Source organism: Rhynchophorus ferrugineus, unplaced genomic scaffold, assembly GCF_030347505.1.
Source record: "Rhynchophorus ferrugineus isolate W39M unplaced genomic scaffold, kcgeb_rfMv2 rfM1, whole genome shotgun sequence".
Classification (NCBI taxonomy): domain Eukaryota; kingdom Metazoa; phylum Arthropoda; class Insecta; order Coleoptera; family Curculionidae; genus Rhynchophorus; species Rhynchophorus ferrugineus.
Window position 1 is genome coordinate 94,752,347 of NW_027472580.1, and position 20,163 is coordinate 94,772,509.

General features: G+C 31.8%; 1 protein-coding gene across 4 annotated transcripts in view; it reads left to right on the forward strand.

The window, feature by feature from the left end:
* The window catches only part of LOC143192873 (tyrosine-protein phosphatase non-receptor type 13), a 218,237-nt gene that overhangs the window by 166,433 nt on the left and 31,641 nt on the right, over positions 1–20,163 (forward strand). For all 4 annotated transcript variants that reach the window (XM_076398648.1, XM_076398657.1, XM_076398640.1 and 1 more), the window contains one exon: positions 19,200–19,357. In XM_076398648.1, coding sequence (XP_076254763.1) covers positions 19,200–19,357 — 158 coding nt within the window. The remainder of the gene's footprint in view (positions 1–19,199; positions 19,358–20,163) is intronic.

Below are 20,163 nucleotides of genomic sequence, written 5' to 3' on the forward strand. Positions count from 1 at the left end.
AATTTGGTTTAACATATTCGTTTCAACAGTCATTAAGGCAGTCCCAAAAGAAAATATTAAGTATGATGTAAATTTACTGAAGTATTTGTACAATTTTTGGATTCTTCATTATAACACATCATAATTGACATTGGATCATACATATGTTGTACTTTACATTTATATATAATAATTACTTAGAAATTATTATATATATTAATAGTTAGAAAGCCATAATTACTTCATTGAAGAAGAAGAATTGTACATTTTCGGATAAAACTTGAAGCCAGCTTGATATCATTGCGTTTTACAGGGAATGTATGAAATTGTAGTCGGGCAGGACAAGGTCCGGGCTATATGGTGGGTGCATGAGAACTTCCCAACCAATATCTCACTATTTTTACCGAATATGTAAATATAAGACGAATTAATGGTTTGGCGATATTCTAGCCCATTCTTCATTCTTCATTCACCCTAATTATAAGTTTCAAATTTGGTTTAACATATTCGTTTTAACAGTCATTAAGGCAGTCCCAAAAGAAAATATTAAGTATGATGTAAATTTACTGAAGTATTTGTACAATTTTTGGATTCTTCATTATAACACATCATAATTGACATTGGATCATACATATGTTGTACTTTACATTTATATATAATAATTACTTAGAAATTATTATATATATTAATAGTTAGAAAGCCATAATTACTTCATTGAAGAAGAAGAATTGTACATTTTCGGATAAAACTTGAAGCCAGCTTGATATCATTGCGTTTTACAGGGAATGTATGAAATTGTAGTCGGGCAGGACAAGGTCCGGGCTATATGGTGGGTGCATGAGAACTTCCCAACCAATATCTCACTATTTTTACCGAATATGTAAATATAAGACGAATTAATGGTTTGGCGATATTCTAGCCCATTCTTCATTCTTCATTCACCCTAATTATAAGTTTCAAATTTGGTTTAACATATTCGTTTTAACAGTCATTAAGGCAGTCCCAAAAGAAAATATTAAGTATGATGTAAATTTACTGAAGTATTTGTACAATTTTTGGATTCTTCATTATAACACATCATAATTGACATTGGATCATACATATGTTGTACTTTACACTTATATATAATAATTACTTAGAAATTATTATATATATTAATAGTTAGAAAGCCATAATTACTTCATTGAAGAAGAAGAATTGTACATTTTCGGATAAAACTTGAAGCCAGCTTGATATCATTGCGTTTTACAGGGAATGTATGAAATTGTAGTCGGGCAGGACAAGGTCCGGGCTATATGGTGGGTGCATGAGAACTTCCCAACCAATATCTCACTATTTTTACCGAATATGTAAATATAAGACGAATTAATGGTTTGGCGATATTCTAGCCCATTCTTCATTCTTCATTCACCCTAATTATAAGTTTCAAATTTGGTTTAACATATTCGTTTCAACAGTCATTAAGGCAGTCCCAAAAGAAAATATTAAGTATGATGTAAATTTACTGAAGTATTTGTACAATTTTTGGATTCTTCATTATAACACATCATAATTGACATTGGATCATACATATGTTGTACTTTACATTTATATATAATAATTACTTAGAAATTATTATATATATTAATAGTTAGAAAGCCATAATTACTTCATTGAAGAAGAAGAATTGTACATTTTCGGATAAAACTTGAAGCCAGCTTGATATCATTGCGTTTTACAGGGAATGTATGAAATTGTAGTCGGGCAGGACAAGGTCCGGGCTATATGGTGGGTGCATGAGAACTTCCCAACCAATATCTCACTATTTTTACCGAATATGTAAATATAAGACGAATTAATGGTTTGGCGATATTCTAGCCCATTCTTCATTCTTCATTCACCCTAATTATAAGTTTCAAATTTGGTTTAACATATTCGTTTTAACAGTCATTAAGGCAGTCCCAAAAGAAAATATTAAGTATGATGTAAATTTACTGAAGTATTTGTACAATTTTTGGATTCTTCATTATAACACATCATAATTGACATTGGATCATACATATGTTGTACTTTACATTTATATATAATAATTACTTAGAAATTATTATATATATTAATAGTTAGAAAGCCATAATTACTTCATTGAAGAAGAAGAATTGTACATTTTCGGATAAAACTTGAAGCCAGCTTGATATCATTGCGTTTTACAGGGAATGTATGAAATTGTAGTCGGGCAGGACAAGGTCCGGGCTATATGGTGGGTGCATGAGAACTTCCCAACCAATATCTCACTATTTTTACCGAATATGTAAATATAAGACGAATTAATGGTTTGGCGATATTCTAGCCCATTCTTCATTCTTCATTCACCCTAATTATAAGTTTCAAATTTGGTTTAACATATTCGTTTCAACAGTCATTAAGGCAGTCCCAAAAGAAAATATTAAGTATGATGTAAATTTACTGAAGTATTTGTACAATTTTTGGATTCTTCATTATAACACATCATAATTGACATTGGATCATACATATGTTGTACTTTACATTTATATATAATAATTACTTAGAAATTATTATATATATTAATAGTTAGAAAGCCATAATTACTTCATTGAAGAAGAAGAATTGTACATTTTCGGATAAAACTTGAAGCCAGCTTGATATCATTGCGTTTTACAGGGAATGTATGAAATTGTAGTCGGGCAGGACAAGGTCCGGGCTATATGGTGGGTGCATGAGAACTTCCCAACCAATATCTCACTATTTTTACCGAATATGTAAATATAAGACGAATTAATGGTTTGGCGATATTCTAGCCCATTCTTCATTCTTCATTCACCCTAATTATAAGTTTCAAATTTGGTTTAACATATTCGTTTCAACAGTCATTAAGGCAGTCCCAAAAGAAAATATTAAGTATGATGTAAATTTACTGAAGTATTTGTACAATTTTTGGATTCTTCATTATAACACATCATAATTGACATTGGATCATACATATGTTGTACTTTACATTTATATATAATAATTACTTAGAAATTATTATATATATTAATAGTTAGAAAGCCATAATTACTTCATTGAAGAAGAAGAATTGTACATTTTCGGATAAAACTTGAAGCCAGCTTGATATCATTGCGTTTTACAGGGAATGTATGAAATTGTAGTCGGGCAGGACAAGGTCCGGGCTATATGGTGGGTGCATGAGAACTTCCCAACCAATATCTCACTATTTTTACCGAATATGTAAATATAAGACGAATTAATGGTTTGGCGATATTCTAGCCCATTCTTCATTCTTCATTCACCCTAATTATAAGTTTCAAATTTGGTTTAACATATTCGTTTCAACAGTCATTAAGGCAGTCCCAAAAGAAAATATTAAGTATGATGTAAATTTACTGAAGTATTTGTACAATTTTTGGATTCTTCATTATAACACATCATAATTGACATTGGATCATACATATGTTGTACTTTACATTTATATATAATAATTACTTAGAAATTATTATATATATTTATAGTTAGAAAGCCATAATTACTTCAGTGAAGAAGAAGAATTGTACATTTTCGGATAAAACTTGAAGCCAGCTTGATATCATTGCGTTTTACAGGGAATGTATGAAATTGTAGTCGGGCAGGACAAGGTCCGGGCTATATGGTGGGTGCATGAGAACTTCCCAACCAATATCTCACTATTTTTACCGAATATGTAAATATAAGACGAATTAATGGTTTGGCGATATTCTAGCCCATTCTTCATTCTTCATTCACCCTAATTATAAGTTTCAAATTTGGTTTAACATATTCGTTTCAACAGTCATTAAGGCAGTCCCAAAAGAAAATATTAAGTATGATGTAAATTTACTGAAGTATTTGTACAATTTTTGGATTCTTCATTATAACACATCATAATTGACATTGGATCATACATATGTTGTACTTTACATTTATATATAATAATTACTTAGAAATTATTATATATATTAATAGTTAGAAAGCCATAATTACTTCAGTGAAAAAGAAGAATTGTACATTTTCGGATAAAACTTGAAGCCAGCTTGATATCATTGCGTTTTACAGGGAATGTATGAAATTGTAGTCGGGCAGGACAAGGTCCGGGCTATATGGTGGGTGCATGAGAACTTCCCAACCAATATCTCACTATTTTTACCGAATATGTAAATATAAGACGAATTAATGGTTTGGCGATATTCTAGCCCATTCTTCATTCTTCATTCACCCTAATTATAAGTTTCAAATTTGGTTTAACATATTCGTTTCAACAGTCATTAAGGCAGTCCCAAAAGAAAATATTAAGTATGATGTAAATTTACTGAAGTATTTGTACAATTTTTGGATTCTTCATTATAACACATCATAATTGACATTGGATCATACATATGTTGTACTTTACATTTATATATAATAATTACTTAGAAATTATTATATATATTAATAGTTAGAAAGCCATAATTACTTCATTGAAGAAGAAGAATTGTACATTTTCGGATAAAACTTGAAGCCAGCTTGATATCATTGCGTTTTACAGGGAATGTATGAAATTGTAGTCGGGCAGGACAAGGTCCGGGCTATATGGTGGGTGCATGAGAACTTCCCAACCAATATCTCACTATTTTTACCGAATATGTAAATATAAGACGAATTAATGGTTTGGCGATATTCTAGCCCATTCTTCATTCTTCATTCACCCTAATTATAAGTTTCAAATTTGGTTTAACATATTCGTTTCAACAGTCATTAAGGCAGTCCCAAAAGAAAATATTAAGTATGATGTAAATTTACTGAAGTATTTGTACAATTTTTGGATTCTTCATTATAACACATCATAATTGACATTGGATCATACATATGTTGTACTTTACACTTATATATAATAATTACTTAGAAATTATTATATATATTAATAGTTAGAAAGCCATAATTACTTCATTGAAGAAGAAGAATTGTACATTTTCGGATAAAACTTGAAGCCAGCTTGATATCATTGCGTTTTACAGGGAATGTATGAAATTGTAGTCGGGCAGGACAAGGTCCGGGCTATATGGTGGGTGCATGAGAACTTCCCAACCAATATCTCACTATTTTTACCGAATATGTAAATATAAGACGAATTAATGGTTTGGCGATATTCTAGCCCATTCTTCATTCTTCATTCACCCTAATTATAAGTTTCAAATTTGGTTTAACATATTCGTTTCAACAGTCATTAAGGCAGTCCCAAAAGAAAATATTAAGTATGATGTAAATTTACTGAAGTATTTGTACAATTTTTGGATTCTTCATTATAACACATCATAATTGACATTGGATCATACATATGTTGTACTTTACATTTATATATAATAATTACTTAGAAATTATTATATATATTAATAGTTAGAAAGCCATAATTACTTCATTGAAGAAGAAGAATTGTACATTTTCGGATAAAACTTGAAGCCAGCTTGATATCATTGCGTTTTACAGGGAATGTATGAAATTGTAGTCGGGCAGGACAAGGTCCGGGCTATATGGTGGGTGCATGAGAACTTCCCAACCAATATCTCACTATTTTTACCGAATATGTAAATATAAGACGAATTAATGGTTTGGCGATATTCTAGCCCATTCTTCATTCTTCATTCACCCTAATTATAAGTTTCAAATTTGGTTTAACATATTCGTTTTAACAGTCATTAAGGCAGTCCCAAAAGAAAATATTAAGTATGATGTAAATTTACTGAAGTATTTGTACAATTTTTGGATTCTTCATTATAACACATCATAATTGACATTGGATCATACATATGTTGTACTTTACATTTATATATAATAATTACTTAGAAATTATTATATATATTAATAGTTAGAAAGCCATAATTACTTCATTGAAGAAGAAGAATTGTACATTTTCGGATAAAACTTGAAGCCAGCTTGATATCATTGCGTTTTACAGGGAATGTATGAAATTGTAGTCGGGCAGGACAAGGTCCGGGCTATATGGTGGGTGCATGAGAACTTCCCAACCAATATCTCACTATTTTTACCGAATATGTAAATATAAGACGAATTAATGGTTTGGCGATATTCTAGCCCATTCTTCATTCTTCATTCACCCTAATTATAAGTTTCAAATTTGGTTTAACATATTCGTTTTAACAGTCATTAAGGCAGTCCCAAAAGAAAATATTAAGTATGATGTAAATTTACTGAAGTATTTGTACAATTTTTGGATTCTTCATTATAACACATCATAATTGACATTGGATCATACATATGTTGTACTTTACACTTATATATAATAATTACTTAGAAATTATTATATATATTAATAGTTAGAAAGCCATAATTACTTCATTGAAGAAGAAGAATTGTACATTTTCGGATAAAACTTGAAGCCAGCTTGATATCATTGCGTTTTACAGGGAATGTATGAAATTGTAGTCGGGCAGGACAAGGTCCGGGCTATATGGTGGGTGCATGAGAACTTCCCAACCAATATCTCACTATTTTTACCGAATATGTAAATATAAGACGAATTAATGGTTTGGCGATATTCTAGCCCATTCTTCATTCTTCATTCACCCTAATTATAAGTTTCAAATTTGGTTTAACATATTCGTTTCAACAGTCATTAAGGCAGTCCCAAAAGAAAATATTAAGTATGATGTAAATTTACTGAAGTATTTGTACAATTTTTGGATTCTTCATTATAACACATCATAATTGACATTGGATCATACATATGTTGTACTTTACATTTATATATAATAATTACTTAGAAATTATTATATATATTAATAGTTAGAAAGCCATAATTACTTCATTGAAGAAGAAGAATTGTACATTTTCGGATAAAACTTGAAGCCAGCTTGATATCATTGCGTTTTACAGGGAATGTATGAAATTGTAGTCGGGCAGGACAAGGTCCGGGCTATATGGTGGGTGCATGAGAACTTCCCAACCAATATCTCACTATTTTTACCGAATATGTAAATATAAGACGAATTAATGGTTTGGCGATATTCTAGCCCATTCTTCATTCTTCATTCACCCTAATTATAAGTTTCAAATTTGGTTTAACATATTCGTTTCAACAGTCATTAAGGCAGTCCCAAAAGAAAATATTAAGTATGATGTAAATTTACTGAAGTATTTGTACAATTTTTGGATTCTTCATTATAACACATCATAATTGACATTGGATCATACATATGTTGTACTTTACATTTATATATAATAATTACTTAGAAATTATTATATATATTAATAGTTAGAAAGCCATAATTACTTCATTGAAGAAGAAGAATTGTACATTTTCGGATAAAACTTGAAGCCAGCTTGATATCATTGCGTTTTACAGGGAATGTATGAAATTGTAGTCGGGCAGGACAAGGTCCGGGCTATATGGTGGGTGCATGAGAACTTCCCAACCAATATCTCACTATTTTTACCGAATATGTAAATATAAGACGAATTAATGGTTTGGCGATATTCTAGCCCATTCTTCATTCTTCATTCACCCTAATTATAAGTTTCAAATTTGGTTTAACATATTCGTTTCAACAGTCATTAAGGCAGTCCCAAAAGAAAATATTAAGTATGATGTAAATTTACTGAAGTATTTGTACAATTTTTGGATTCTTCATTATAACACATCATAATTGACATTGGATCATACATATGTTGTACTTTACATTTATATATAATAATTACTTAGAAATTATTATATATATTAATAGTTAGAAAGCCATAATTACTTCAGTGAAGAAGAAGAATTGTACATTTTCGGATAAAACTTGAAGCCAGCTTGATATCATTGCGTTTTACAGGGAATGTATGAAATTGTAGTCGGGCAGGACAAGGTCCGGGCTATATGGTGGGTGCATGAGAACTTCCCAACCAATATCTCACTATTTTTACCGAATATGTAAATATAAGACGAATTAATGGTTTGGCGATATTCTAGCCCATTCTTCATTCTTCATTCACCCTAATTATAAGTTTCAAATTTGGTTTAACATATTCGTTTCAACAGTCATTAAGGCAGTCCCAAAAGAAAATATTAAGTATGATGTAAATTTACTGAAGTATTTGTACAATTTTTGGATTCTTCATTATAACACATCATAATTGACATTGGATCATACATATGTTGTACTTTACATTTATATATAATAATTACTTAGAAATTATTATATATATTAATAGTTAGAAAGCCATAATTACTTCAGTGAAAAAGAAGAATTGTACATTTTCGGATAAAACTTGAAGCCAGCTTGATATCATTGCGTTTTACAGGGAATGTATGAAATTGTAGTCGGGCAGGACAAGGTCCGGGCTATATGGTGGGTGCATGAGAACTTCCCAACCAATATCTCACTATTTTTACCGAATATGTAAATATAAGACGAATTAATGGTTTGGCGATATTCTAGCCCATTCTTCATTCTTCATTCACCCTAATTATAAGTTTCAAATTTGGTTTAACATATTCGTTTCAACAGTCATTAAGGCAGTCCCAAAAGAAAATATTAAGTATGATGTAAATTTACTGAAGTATTTGTACAATTTTTGGATTCTTCATTATAACACATCATAATTGACATTGGATCATACATATGTTGTACTTTACATTTATATATAATAATTACTTAGAAATTATTATATATATTAATAGTTAGAAAGCCATAATTACTTCATTGAAGAAGAAGAATTGTACATTTTCGGATAAAACTTGAAGCCAGCTTGATATCATTGCGTTTTACAGGGAATGTATGAAATTGTAGTCGGGCAGGACAAGGTCCGGGCTATATGGTGGGTGCATGAGAACTTCCCAACCAATATCTCACTATTTTTACCGAATATGTAAATATAAGACGAATTAATGGTTTGGCGATATTCTAGCCCATTCTTCATTCTTCATTCACCCTAATTATAAGTTTCAAATTTGGTTTAACATATTCGTTTCAACAGTCATTAAGGCAGTCCCAAAAGAAAATATTAAGTATGATGTAAATTTACTGAAGTATTTGTACAATTTTTGGATTCTTCATTATAACACATCATAATTGACATTGGATCATACATATGTTGTACTTTACATTTATATATAATAATTACTTAGAAATTATTATATATATTAATAGTTAGAAAGCCATAATTACTTCATTGAAGAAGAAGAATTGTACATTTTCGGATAAAACTTGAAGCCAGCTTGATATCATTGCGTTTTACAGGGAATGTATGAAATTGTAGTCGGGCAGGACAAGGTCCGGGCTATATGGTGGGTGCATGAGAACTTCCCAACCAATATCTCACTATTTTTACCGAATATGTAAATATAAGACGAATTAATGGTTTGGCGATATTCTAGCCCATTCTTCATTCTTCATTCACCCTAATTATAAGTTTCAAATTTGGTTTAACATATTCGTTTCAACAGTCATTAAGGCAGTCCCAAAAGAAAATATTAAGTATGATGTAAATTTACTGAAGTATTTGTACAATTTTTGGATTCTTCATTATAACACATCATAATTGACATTGGATCATACATATGTTGTACTTTACATTTATATATAATAATTACTTAGAAATTATTATATATATTAATAGTTAGAAAGCCATAATTACTTCATTGAAGAAGAAGAATTGTACATTTTCGGATAAAACTTGAAGCCAGCTTGATATCATTGCGTTTTACAGGGAATGTATGAAATTGTAGTCGGGCAGGACAAGGTCCGGGCTATATGGTGGGTGCATGAGAACTTCCCAACCAATATCTCACTATTTTTACCGAATATGTAAATATAAGACGAATTAATGGTTTGGCGATATTCTAGCCCATTCTTCATTCTTCATTCACCCTAATTATAAGTTTCAAATTTGGTTTAACATATTCGTTTCAACAGTCATTAAGGCAGTCCCAAAAGAAAATATTAAGTATGATGTAAATTTACTGAAGTATTTGTACAATTTTTGGATTCTTCATTATAACACATCATAATTGACATTGGATCATACATATGTTGTACTTTACATTTATATATAATAATTACTTAGAAATTATTATATATATTAATAGTTAGAAAGCCATAATTACTTCAGTGAAAAAGAAGAATTGTACATTTTCGGATAAAACTTGAAGCCAGCTTGATATCATTGCGTTTTACAGGGAATGTATGAAATTGTAGTCGGGCAGGACAAGGTCCGGGCTATATGGTGGGTGCATGAGAACTTCCCAACCAATATCTCACTATTTTTACCGAATATGTAAATATAAGACGAATTAATGGTTTGGCGATATTCTAGCCCATTCTTCATTCTTCATTCACCCTAATTATAAGTTTCAAATTTGGTTTAACATATTCGTTTCAACAGTCATTAAGGCAGTCCCAAAAGAAAATATTAAGTATGATGTAAATTTACTGAAGTATTTGTACAATTTTTGGATTCTTCATTATAACACATCATAATTGACATTGGATCATACATATGTTGTACTTTACATTTATATATAATAATTACTTAGAAATTATTATATATATTAATAGTTAGAAAGCCATAATTACTTCAGTGAAAAAGAAGAATTGTACATTTTCGGATAAAACTTGAAGCCAGCTTGATATCATTGCGTTTTACAGGGAATGTATGAAATTGTAGTCGGGCAGGACAAGGTCCGGGCTATATGGTGGGTGCATGAGAACTTCCCAACCAATATCTCACTATTTTTACCGAATATGTAAATATAAGACGAATTAATGGTTTGGCGATATTCTAGCCCATTCTTCATTCTTCATTCACCCTAATTATAAGTTTCAAATTTGGTTTAACATATTCGTTTCAACAGTCATTAAGGCAGTCCCAAAAGAAAATATTAAGTATGATGTAAATTTACTGAAGTATTTGTACACTTTTTGGATTCTTCATTATAACACATCATAATTGACATTGGATCATACATATGTTGTACTTTACATTTATATATAATAATTACTTAGAAATTATTATATATATTAATAGTTAGAAAACCATAATTATTTCATTGAAAGAGAAGAATTGTAAATTTTCGGATAAAATTTGAAGCCAGCTTGATATCATTGCGTTTTGCAGAGAATGTATCAAATTGTAGTCGGACAGGACAAGGTCCGGGCTATATGGTGGCTGCATCAGAACTTCCTAACTAATATCTCACAATTTTTACTGAATATCTAAGTAGTAGACAAATTAATGGTTTGGAGATAATCTAGCCCCTTCTTTATTCTTCATTTCCCCTAATTATAAGTTTCAAATTTGGTTTAATATATTCGTTTCAATAGCCATTCATGGAAACTTCAACTATCAAGCATCTTTTAGTATCCTATTGGAAGTAATATTAATTAAAAAATATCATACTGAATAAACAAGTTAATATCATTCGTTAGTCATTATTTTTCATTTGTCGTCAGTGACACACCCTCCTAGGGGGTAGGTCTGCATTATTATCGTCATTCATGGAAACTTCAACTATCAAGCATCTTTTAGTATCCTATTGGAAGTAATATTAGTTAAAAAATATCATACTGAATAAACAAGTAAATATCATTCGTTAGTCATTATTTTTCATTTGTCGTCAGTGACACACCCTCCTAGGGGGTAGGTCTGCATTATTATCGTCATTCATGGAAACTTCAACTATCAAGCATCTTTTAGTATCCTATTGGAAGTAATATTAATTAAAAAATATCATACTGAATAAACAAGTAAATATCATTCGTTAGTCATTATTTTTCATTTGTCGTCCGGGACACACCCTCCTAGGGGGTAGGTCTGCATTATTATCGTCATTCATGGAAACTTCAACTATCAAGCATCTTTTAGTATCCTATTGGAAGTAATATTAGTTAAAAAATATCATACTGAATAAACAAGTAAATATCATTCGTTAGTCATTATTTTTCATTTCTCGTCCGGGACACACCCTCCTAGGGGGTAGGTCTGCATTATTATCGTCATTCATGGAAACTTCAACTATCAAGCATCTTTTAGTATCCTATTGGAAGTAATATTAGTTAAAAAATATCATACTGAATAAACAAGTAAATATCATTCGTTAGTCATTATTTTTCATTTGTCGTCCGGGACACACCCTCCTAGGGGGTAGGTCTGCATTATTATCGTCATTCATGGAAACTTCAACTATCAAGCATCTTTTAGTATCCTATTGGAAGTAATATTAATTAAAAAATATCATACTGAATAAACAAGTAAATATCATTCGTTAGTCATTATTTTTCATTTGTCGTCAGTGACACACCCTCCTAGGGGGTAGTTCTTCATTATTATCGTCATTCATGGAAACTTCAACTATCAAGCATCTTTTAGTATCCTATTGGAAGTAATATTAGTTAAAAAATATCATACTGAATAAACAAGTAAATATCATTCGTTGGTCATTATTTTTCATTTGTCGTCCGGGACACACCCTCCTAGGGGGTAGGTCTGCATTATTATCGTTCCATAAATAACGATTTATTGTTTCAAATCGTACTCCGCTCGGCACTTTTTCAAAACGGGAAAATTGGAATAGATGGAATAAAATTAAAATAGTCGGGCTCGAACAGGACGCGTTCAATTTCCTTTTGGGGTCGGCCCGTTTCCTTTCCGATATTGTTTGTTATGCGAACTGCCACCCCCTATAATAATTTTATTTTCCATATTTGTAACGTTTTTTTTTGTATTTGGTTATTTTACGATATTAATTTGAATGTTCCACTGTCAGTTACAATCTGTACAGTTTTATTTATTAATTGTTGGTTAAAAGGTAATAAATACTTACTTACTTTTTTACTTACTGGGCTTACTATTTTTCTGTTATGATAACAGGCCAATTGAAAAGTCTGCGGCCTACCATAGTAAAACATATTTTTTGGCAAAATTATTTTTTATTCAACATAATTCCCTCCAAGGTTGATACACTGATTATAGTGAGCCTCAAAAGTTCAAAGTAGGCCTCAGTTTCGACGATCACCTCTTCATTCGACGAACATTTCTTCCCAGCTAGCATTCTTTTGAGATATGAGAACAGGAAATAGTCGCTGGGGGTCACATCTGGAGAATACAGAGGATGAGAAATATATTCGAAGCCCAATTCATGGATTTTTGACACGGTGCATTGCCTTCACCAAGGCCTCACTTTCTTTCAAACGTTCCAATAATACTATATAATAGTCGCTGTTGATGGTCCCTTCTTTCTCAAGGTAGTTAATGAAAATTATTCATTCCACAATACAGACGCCATAACCTTGCTAGCCGACTGTTGCGTTTTCCCACGCTTTAGAGCGGGTTCATCGTGTGCAATCCACTCGGATGACTGTCGATTGGACTTCGGAGTGAAATGATGGTGACAATTTTTCATCCATTGTCATATATCGACGCAAAAACTCAGGTTTATTACGCTTGATCATCTTCAAACACTGCTCCGAATCGTCAACTCATCGTTTTTTTTTGGTCAAAAGTGAGCTCGCATGACACCCACTTTACACAGAGCTTTCTCATACCCAAATATTCGTGAATGATATGATGTACACGTTCAGTTGATATATTTAGACTGTCTGTTATTTCATTCAATTTCGATTTACGGTCATTCAAAATCATTCAAAATTCTTCATTAGTTACATATCGATAGGCATTGATAATCAATCGAAGAATCTTGTTTTGACAGCGTTGTATGACTAGTTGATTTGAATTTTTGGTGCAACCCCATATTTGCACCCCGTAGGTCCACATTGGCTGTATAATTGTATTATAGATCAACATCTTTGATTTTAGATCAAGTTTAGAGTATCTTCCGACTAACCAGTATAGTTGTTTTATTTTGGTTCTAATGTGGTTTGCTTTTTGCCTAACGTGATGCTTCCAATTTAATCTACCGTCAAGATAGATTCCAAAGTATTTAGCTTTTTCTGCTTGAGGAATTCGGTATCCATTGATATAATGAAGTTTTTATTCTTTCGCCCCAATGCAAAATTAACGTGGACAGATTTGGAGCTATTAAGTTGAACTTTCCAATCCAATTTTTCTTTTCGTGCGATACTCTAAATTTTCTTCCGAATAAATATGACTCCAGCAATTGACAATAGTTACGTGGTAGTAATTTGCTCATCTTACAGATTAATCCCAAATGCTAAACCCGATCAAAAGCTTGTGAGACATCCAGGAATATTGCAGGCCAGTATTTCTTTTTCTCAAATGCTCTGTCAATAGCCGCAGTTACTCTGTGCACTTGATCGATTGTTGAATGGTGATTTCGCAAACCAAACCAAACTGGAATTCTGTTATATGAAATTCTGAATACTCCAAACTGGAGTATTGTTACCAAATGTTTAAATCCAATAACGATGCCAATAAATGCTGTTAATTTCGATTAATTGAATGTATTCAAAAGAAAAAAGCCTTATGATCTACGTCCTACTGTGTGATAGTTGTGAAATGTATAGGGTTTAAAAATTTAAACTTTTACGAAACTATATATATATATATATATATGTATATATATATGGATGATGTACTTGACTAATTATTTTTCATACAACTACCCAAAACCTATTTTCTATGTATATAGAGCATTGAAATCCTCATATTCATGGCATAATTTCTTGAATGAGGATTTCATTGCAGACCAATGTTGTTTATTACTAAATGATACTCCCTACAAGATGATGTAAATACTTGCCGAAGTTCTAGAACTGTTAAAATATTTTGTAAATTTGTCTCATCCCAAACGTTCCTCCGGGAACAATGAAGCGCGATTAAAATAAAACGCGATCGATTACTTATGGTGTCGATGATGACGCGCGCTCCCAACATCCCCCCCCTCCCCCAAAATAGCGATCGTTGTTCGTCGCAAAACTCCAATTAATTCTCGAGCTTGTCCCCCGGAACGGAGACGGCCATTTAATCCTCCTGATCTCAGCCGCTGCATGAACTTCATAACTTCCTCGCAAACTATGTTATATTAACCCGTGAATTTATAACCGTCCATACGTCGTATCAACTGATCCATCAATATCCAGCGACGGGGATAAGCCTATTAGAAAGTTCTTGCCGTTCAATAGCCGGCAATCGTTCGAACTTTTCCCGATTACCGACGGAGAAAGATACATTTTCCTGTTTGTGTACTTAATCTTGTTAGGGAGGCGTCGGAGGGAGAGGAGGCATGGCAGGAGGATAACGGCGGCGGTCGGTTCTATGGCGATGAAGGAGAGTTTAAAGCGGGCTCATTAAAGAGGTTTTATGATTTCGCGAGCGGGATTCAGTGTTTAGTCTGATGATATTTGCTTATTTCATTGAAATTCTAATTAGGCGTAATAGAAACCGTAAAAATTATACGGTCTCGTGAGATATAAGGAAGCTCCTTATTTATTTTTCGCTTATTCACGTATTCTTTATTCACGGCTTAAAAAAATGCCATCCCCAATCATTCGTTTTATTTGGTGTTATTGTTTAATCCACATCCCAGAAACTTCATTTCCTGATGACGAGCCAAAAGTGGACGAATTGCAAACAGGAATAAAATTATTATTGTTTTTTTAACCGAGTTCCACAAAGAAGGAGGTTCTATGTGGGCCTGTATATTTTTTAAATGTATGTTCGCCGATTTATCCGTCAATTGTGGACCGATTGTCAAAATTCTCTTTTTATTCGAAAGAGTGCACTTCCGAGGTGGTCCCATTGGATCGAAGTAAGGATCAATTGGAGGAAGGGGGAGAAATCGGGGGAGATGCTTAAATTCCAAAGACACGCAGAAAATTTTCACATATTTTTAAGTAAACTAATCATATATTTGGGTATAATGTTATTGTTAAGCTGATGTGACGGAAAAATCGGAAATTTATCAGCACAAAACCTATTCAGTTTGCTTTTTAAATACTCACTATAGCATATAAGGCTTCGTAGAAATATCGTAGACAACTGTTTCTATGGTCTAATGGATAAACGAAAGTCGCGGGTTCGATTCCCGACGAGAACGATAACTTTTTGTTGTTGTCTAGTTAGAACATTTGTCAAATCACCTAGGCTAGGTAGCGAACCCCGGAGCCTGAAGCTCTACTTATTTTCAGTCATTATTTCTTTATTTCTATTTTTCCTCATGCGGGCTGCACCTTTTCTTGACCTATCCATTGTAATATTAAATAATTACGTAATTTATTGATATTTACAATCACTGAGAAGAGAAATATAAAATATTTCTAACAAAAAAATTCAAAAAATAAATAAGGAACTCACTAAAATTAAAATTTTTGTGTTAAAAATCAAACTTAGATTTTTAACACAAAAAAAACATTTTAAAATAAATTTTATTTATTTATTTATTTATTTATTTAAACCCGTCAGCCTCTTGGGCTATTTAGGGTGAATTACAATACATTATATGAACATTAACAGCTTAAAATACTACACAGTAGATTATAAACAGTAGAATATATACAATAACATTTTTCAATTACATAATAATAAATGTATGTTACAAGTGTTGAAGTAGGTATATGGTCTTTAGATAGTCAATCATCAGATTCAGTTGCTCAGGTTGGACCAATTGTTCCAGTCCGCATCTCAAGTTGTCTCCTCAAATCATCATATTTTTGTCAGTCCAGTAGGATGTGTCTGACGCTAAGTTCAATCTGGCACAAATCACATAAGTGCGGGCTCTGTCCCTTCAACAAATATTCATGTGTCAGTTTAGAGTGCCCCATTCGCAGTCGTGCAAGGACGCTTGACTTGCGTATACTGATGTTATTATGGTCTATAGATTGATAAAAGATCCTCATGACTTCCCATAATTTATTGTGTTTTATGAGAAGGTCCCATTCTAATTGGGTCAATTGCCTATTTAGGCCCTTCATATAGACTTTGGCATCTTTTTCTGCTAAACAGTTCGTTTAACTTGATCGACTCCTCTTCCCTACTTGCCAGATGATCGGCTCTTTCATTTCCAGATATTCTTTTATGGGAGGGGACCCATATATGGGAAATGGGACCCATTTATGGGAAATAGAATATGTACATAATAATCGTTGTAACAACTAAATAAAAATAAACAAAAACCTTATTTAACCTATCCACTACACGTATTTTATATTCTACTATATACACAATTTAGCTTAATACTTACTTAAACCGATTTATCTATTTACAATTTTATTTTAATTACTACCAACCTATCACTTTGAAGACGGATCCAAGCCCAAAAATTACAAAAATAATAATATAATTTTGTGGCATACTAAAAATTAAATAATATAATAATATAATAATAGACAAAGTAGTATAGTTGATACATGAAAGATGTTGTATTAAAACACTAAATTGTATTAAGGAGATATTAAAATTAAAAGCATTGAAGCTTCAGCTCAAGAAAGCTTGCAACACGCGAACATTTTACAATGAAAGTATTTTAACGTAAGAAGAAATGTTGATCTGAAAAATGTAGTGTAGTATATTTATGTCATTAATAGTTGTAACTAACCAAATACAAAAATACTTGAGTTGAAATAGAAGAATAGTAGAGATTGCTTCAAATACATAATTTTAAAGTTTCCAAGCCTCTCAAAAGTATTGTAGCCGGATCAAACATTCAACAACTTATGAATGACCCACTATTCATCACAAGCATGACAGATACTCAAGATGAGGAGTGAATTTCTTTTAATTAGGTCATAAATTTCTTTTAAGCAATCTAAAATCTAAAAAGCATGCTAAAACCACTTCAAGCTTTAGGTTGTCGATGAGTCTAAAATTATGTTGTATTTGTTCTCGCCTTGACTACTTTCTGTAAAATGATAAAAAGAGTAATGTGAACAATTATTTCACACATAAAGAGATGGGAACCAAGAAAAATAAGGTGTTTCAATGATATCACACTACTATTGGACTCTTTTAAGAGATATTTCAGAGTTTAGCCATAAGCGAAAATGTCAAAAGAGGAGACTCATTGGCAAAATGAATTTTTTAACATGTGTTGGTGAATTTACATTAGATTTTTTTTTATTATTTAATTATTACATTGTTACTAGTCGTTTCCGTCTAACCTACAATTTGTCTTTATGATAACTTAAATCTAGTTATAAAACTAGGAGGACCCATCGGTCCTATCTCAGTCTCTGGTGAAATAATGTTTACACAAGTCACTGCTGTATTTTTTATTATATTTTTTTACTATATTTCATTTTATTATATTTCAATATTCAATTGCTCATGCCGCCTTCCAATTCTCTTGATTTGTTGACTGACTGTGGGTATCTGAAGGTCTCGATGTAGGTAATCAGTCCTATAATATTTGGGTGCGCCTACAATACCTCCCAGGACTTTGTACTGAAACATTTGTATTTAATTTATGTTACTCTTTGCAGAACATCCCCATAATTGTACTCCGTATGTCCATATAGGTTTCAGTATTTGCTTATATTAATAGCAATTTATTATGTACTGATAATTGCGATTTTCTTCCAATTAGCCAGTACATTTTCCTATATTTCAAATTTACCTTAGATAACAAAATTATTATCGTTAATGTATAATGTATTAATGTAAACGGCTCTTAGATTTTTTTTACACGCCTTTGTTATAGGAGTATTCAATTAAAACTGCAATAACCTGATAAATTGTTAAAATGTTGTTAACTTGATAAAATTAATAATGTTTTGTTAGAAAATAAACAATTGCACTTCATTTATATCATTGTTCTTGGCTACAGAGGAAAGTAGTCGAGTAAAAACATAGAAAAGAGAAAAGGAAAGAGGCAAATAACGTAATTTTCGACATATTCCTAGTAAATGTTTTAAGATTAATCCGAAACGGGAGGCGGAAACCATCTTCAGTCCCGGCAAAGAACCTGTTAAATCCTCTTATAGAGAGGAGCGCGCCGCTTTTATAGGACGTTTTTCAGACAAAGAAACTCGTCAACTATATAGCGTCTTCTTATATCAGCAACATATTCATTATATTACGTGATATTATTGAGGATATGGCCGCTCGAAATCCAAAAACATGGAGAAATATCGAATATATCGAGTCGGCAGTTTTTTCTCCCCTTCCCCTCGTGCTCGACCTTTTCAATAGCGAACACCACCAGTTCGGAAAGAATTCTGACGAGCAGAAGAAGAAGAAGAGGAAAGATAAAAGGGGATCGTTATGACTTCGCCGCTTTTTTTTCTTTCTTCTTCCCTATCGTAATAATGGGTTTCCTGTTACAGGTGATGTCGCAGTATTGCAGGAATCGTCAGCAGAACAAGCCGTTTTCGCATATCGTTATGGACCTGCACCAGGAAGCGTTGGCCTCGATGGAGACCAGCATCGACGCGCCTTGGGGGCCGCCGGCGATGCCGAAGATTGTACCTCGTACTCGAAACAAGTAAGTCGTTTGATATTTTCTATATATAGTCTATTTAAAGGTTTTTTAGTAATGCGTAATGGATATTTGTGACGTCGAAACATTACAATGTTGCCGTATCAACTCTGAGTTTTAGTTCAGTTTGGCTTTGGCATACAACAAAATATATAATTTATATATATATATATATATATATATATATATATATATATATATATATATATTCTGAGATTTGATGAGTGAAAAATAAACCAAGGGATTTTCTTAAACCTTTTTTGAAACTAAACCTACACTAAGGATATTTTTTAGAGACCAGAACAAATTGTAGCCTGACTGAACAAAATCTGGGCTATACGGCGGATGTTTCAAGATTTCCGGATTTTTCATGTTTTTCAAAGCTAATTTATTTTGAACTTTATATTAGCTTTGAAAAACATCAAAAATCCCAAAGCTCAGCCCATTCTAAGAAGTATATAGTTCCTAAAAAGGAAAATAACTGAACAGATTTAGAGTGCTTTTTCAATTATACTGTTAACATATGGAATTAATCCAAAATTACCATTTCAGTTTCAATGGTACAAATAAAATGACAATCAAAACTAAAGGAGTAAAAACCAAATATAGTTTTTCGTAATATTGTTATAGAACATTAACGAAAGAAACTACATGTACACCCAATATGTAAACACACTCAAGATCTATTATTTTTTAATACTGTGTTTTGTTAGTACTGTTTAATTTTTATTATATTTACTCTTCGAAAACAAACTCACTCTGCTAAAGTGCAGGTTAAATTAAAAACAAAGTTGATTGATGGCCCTGTCTGT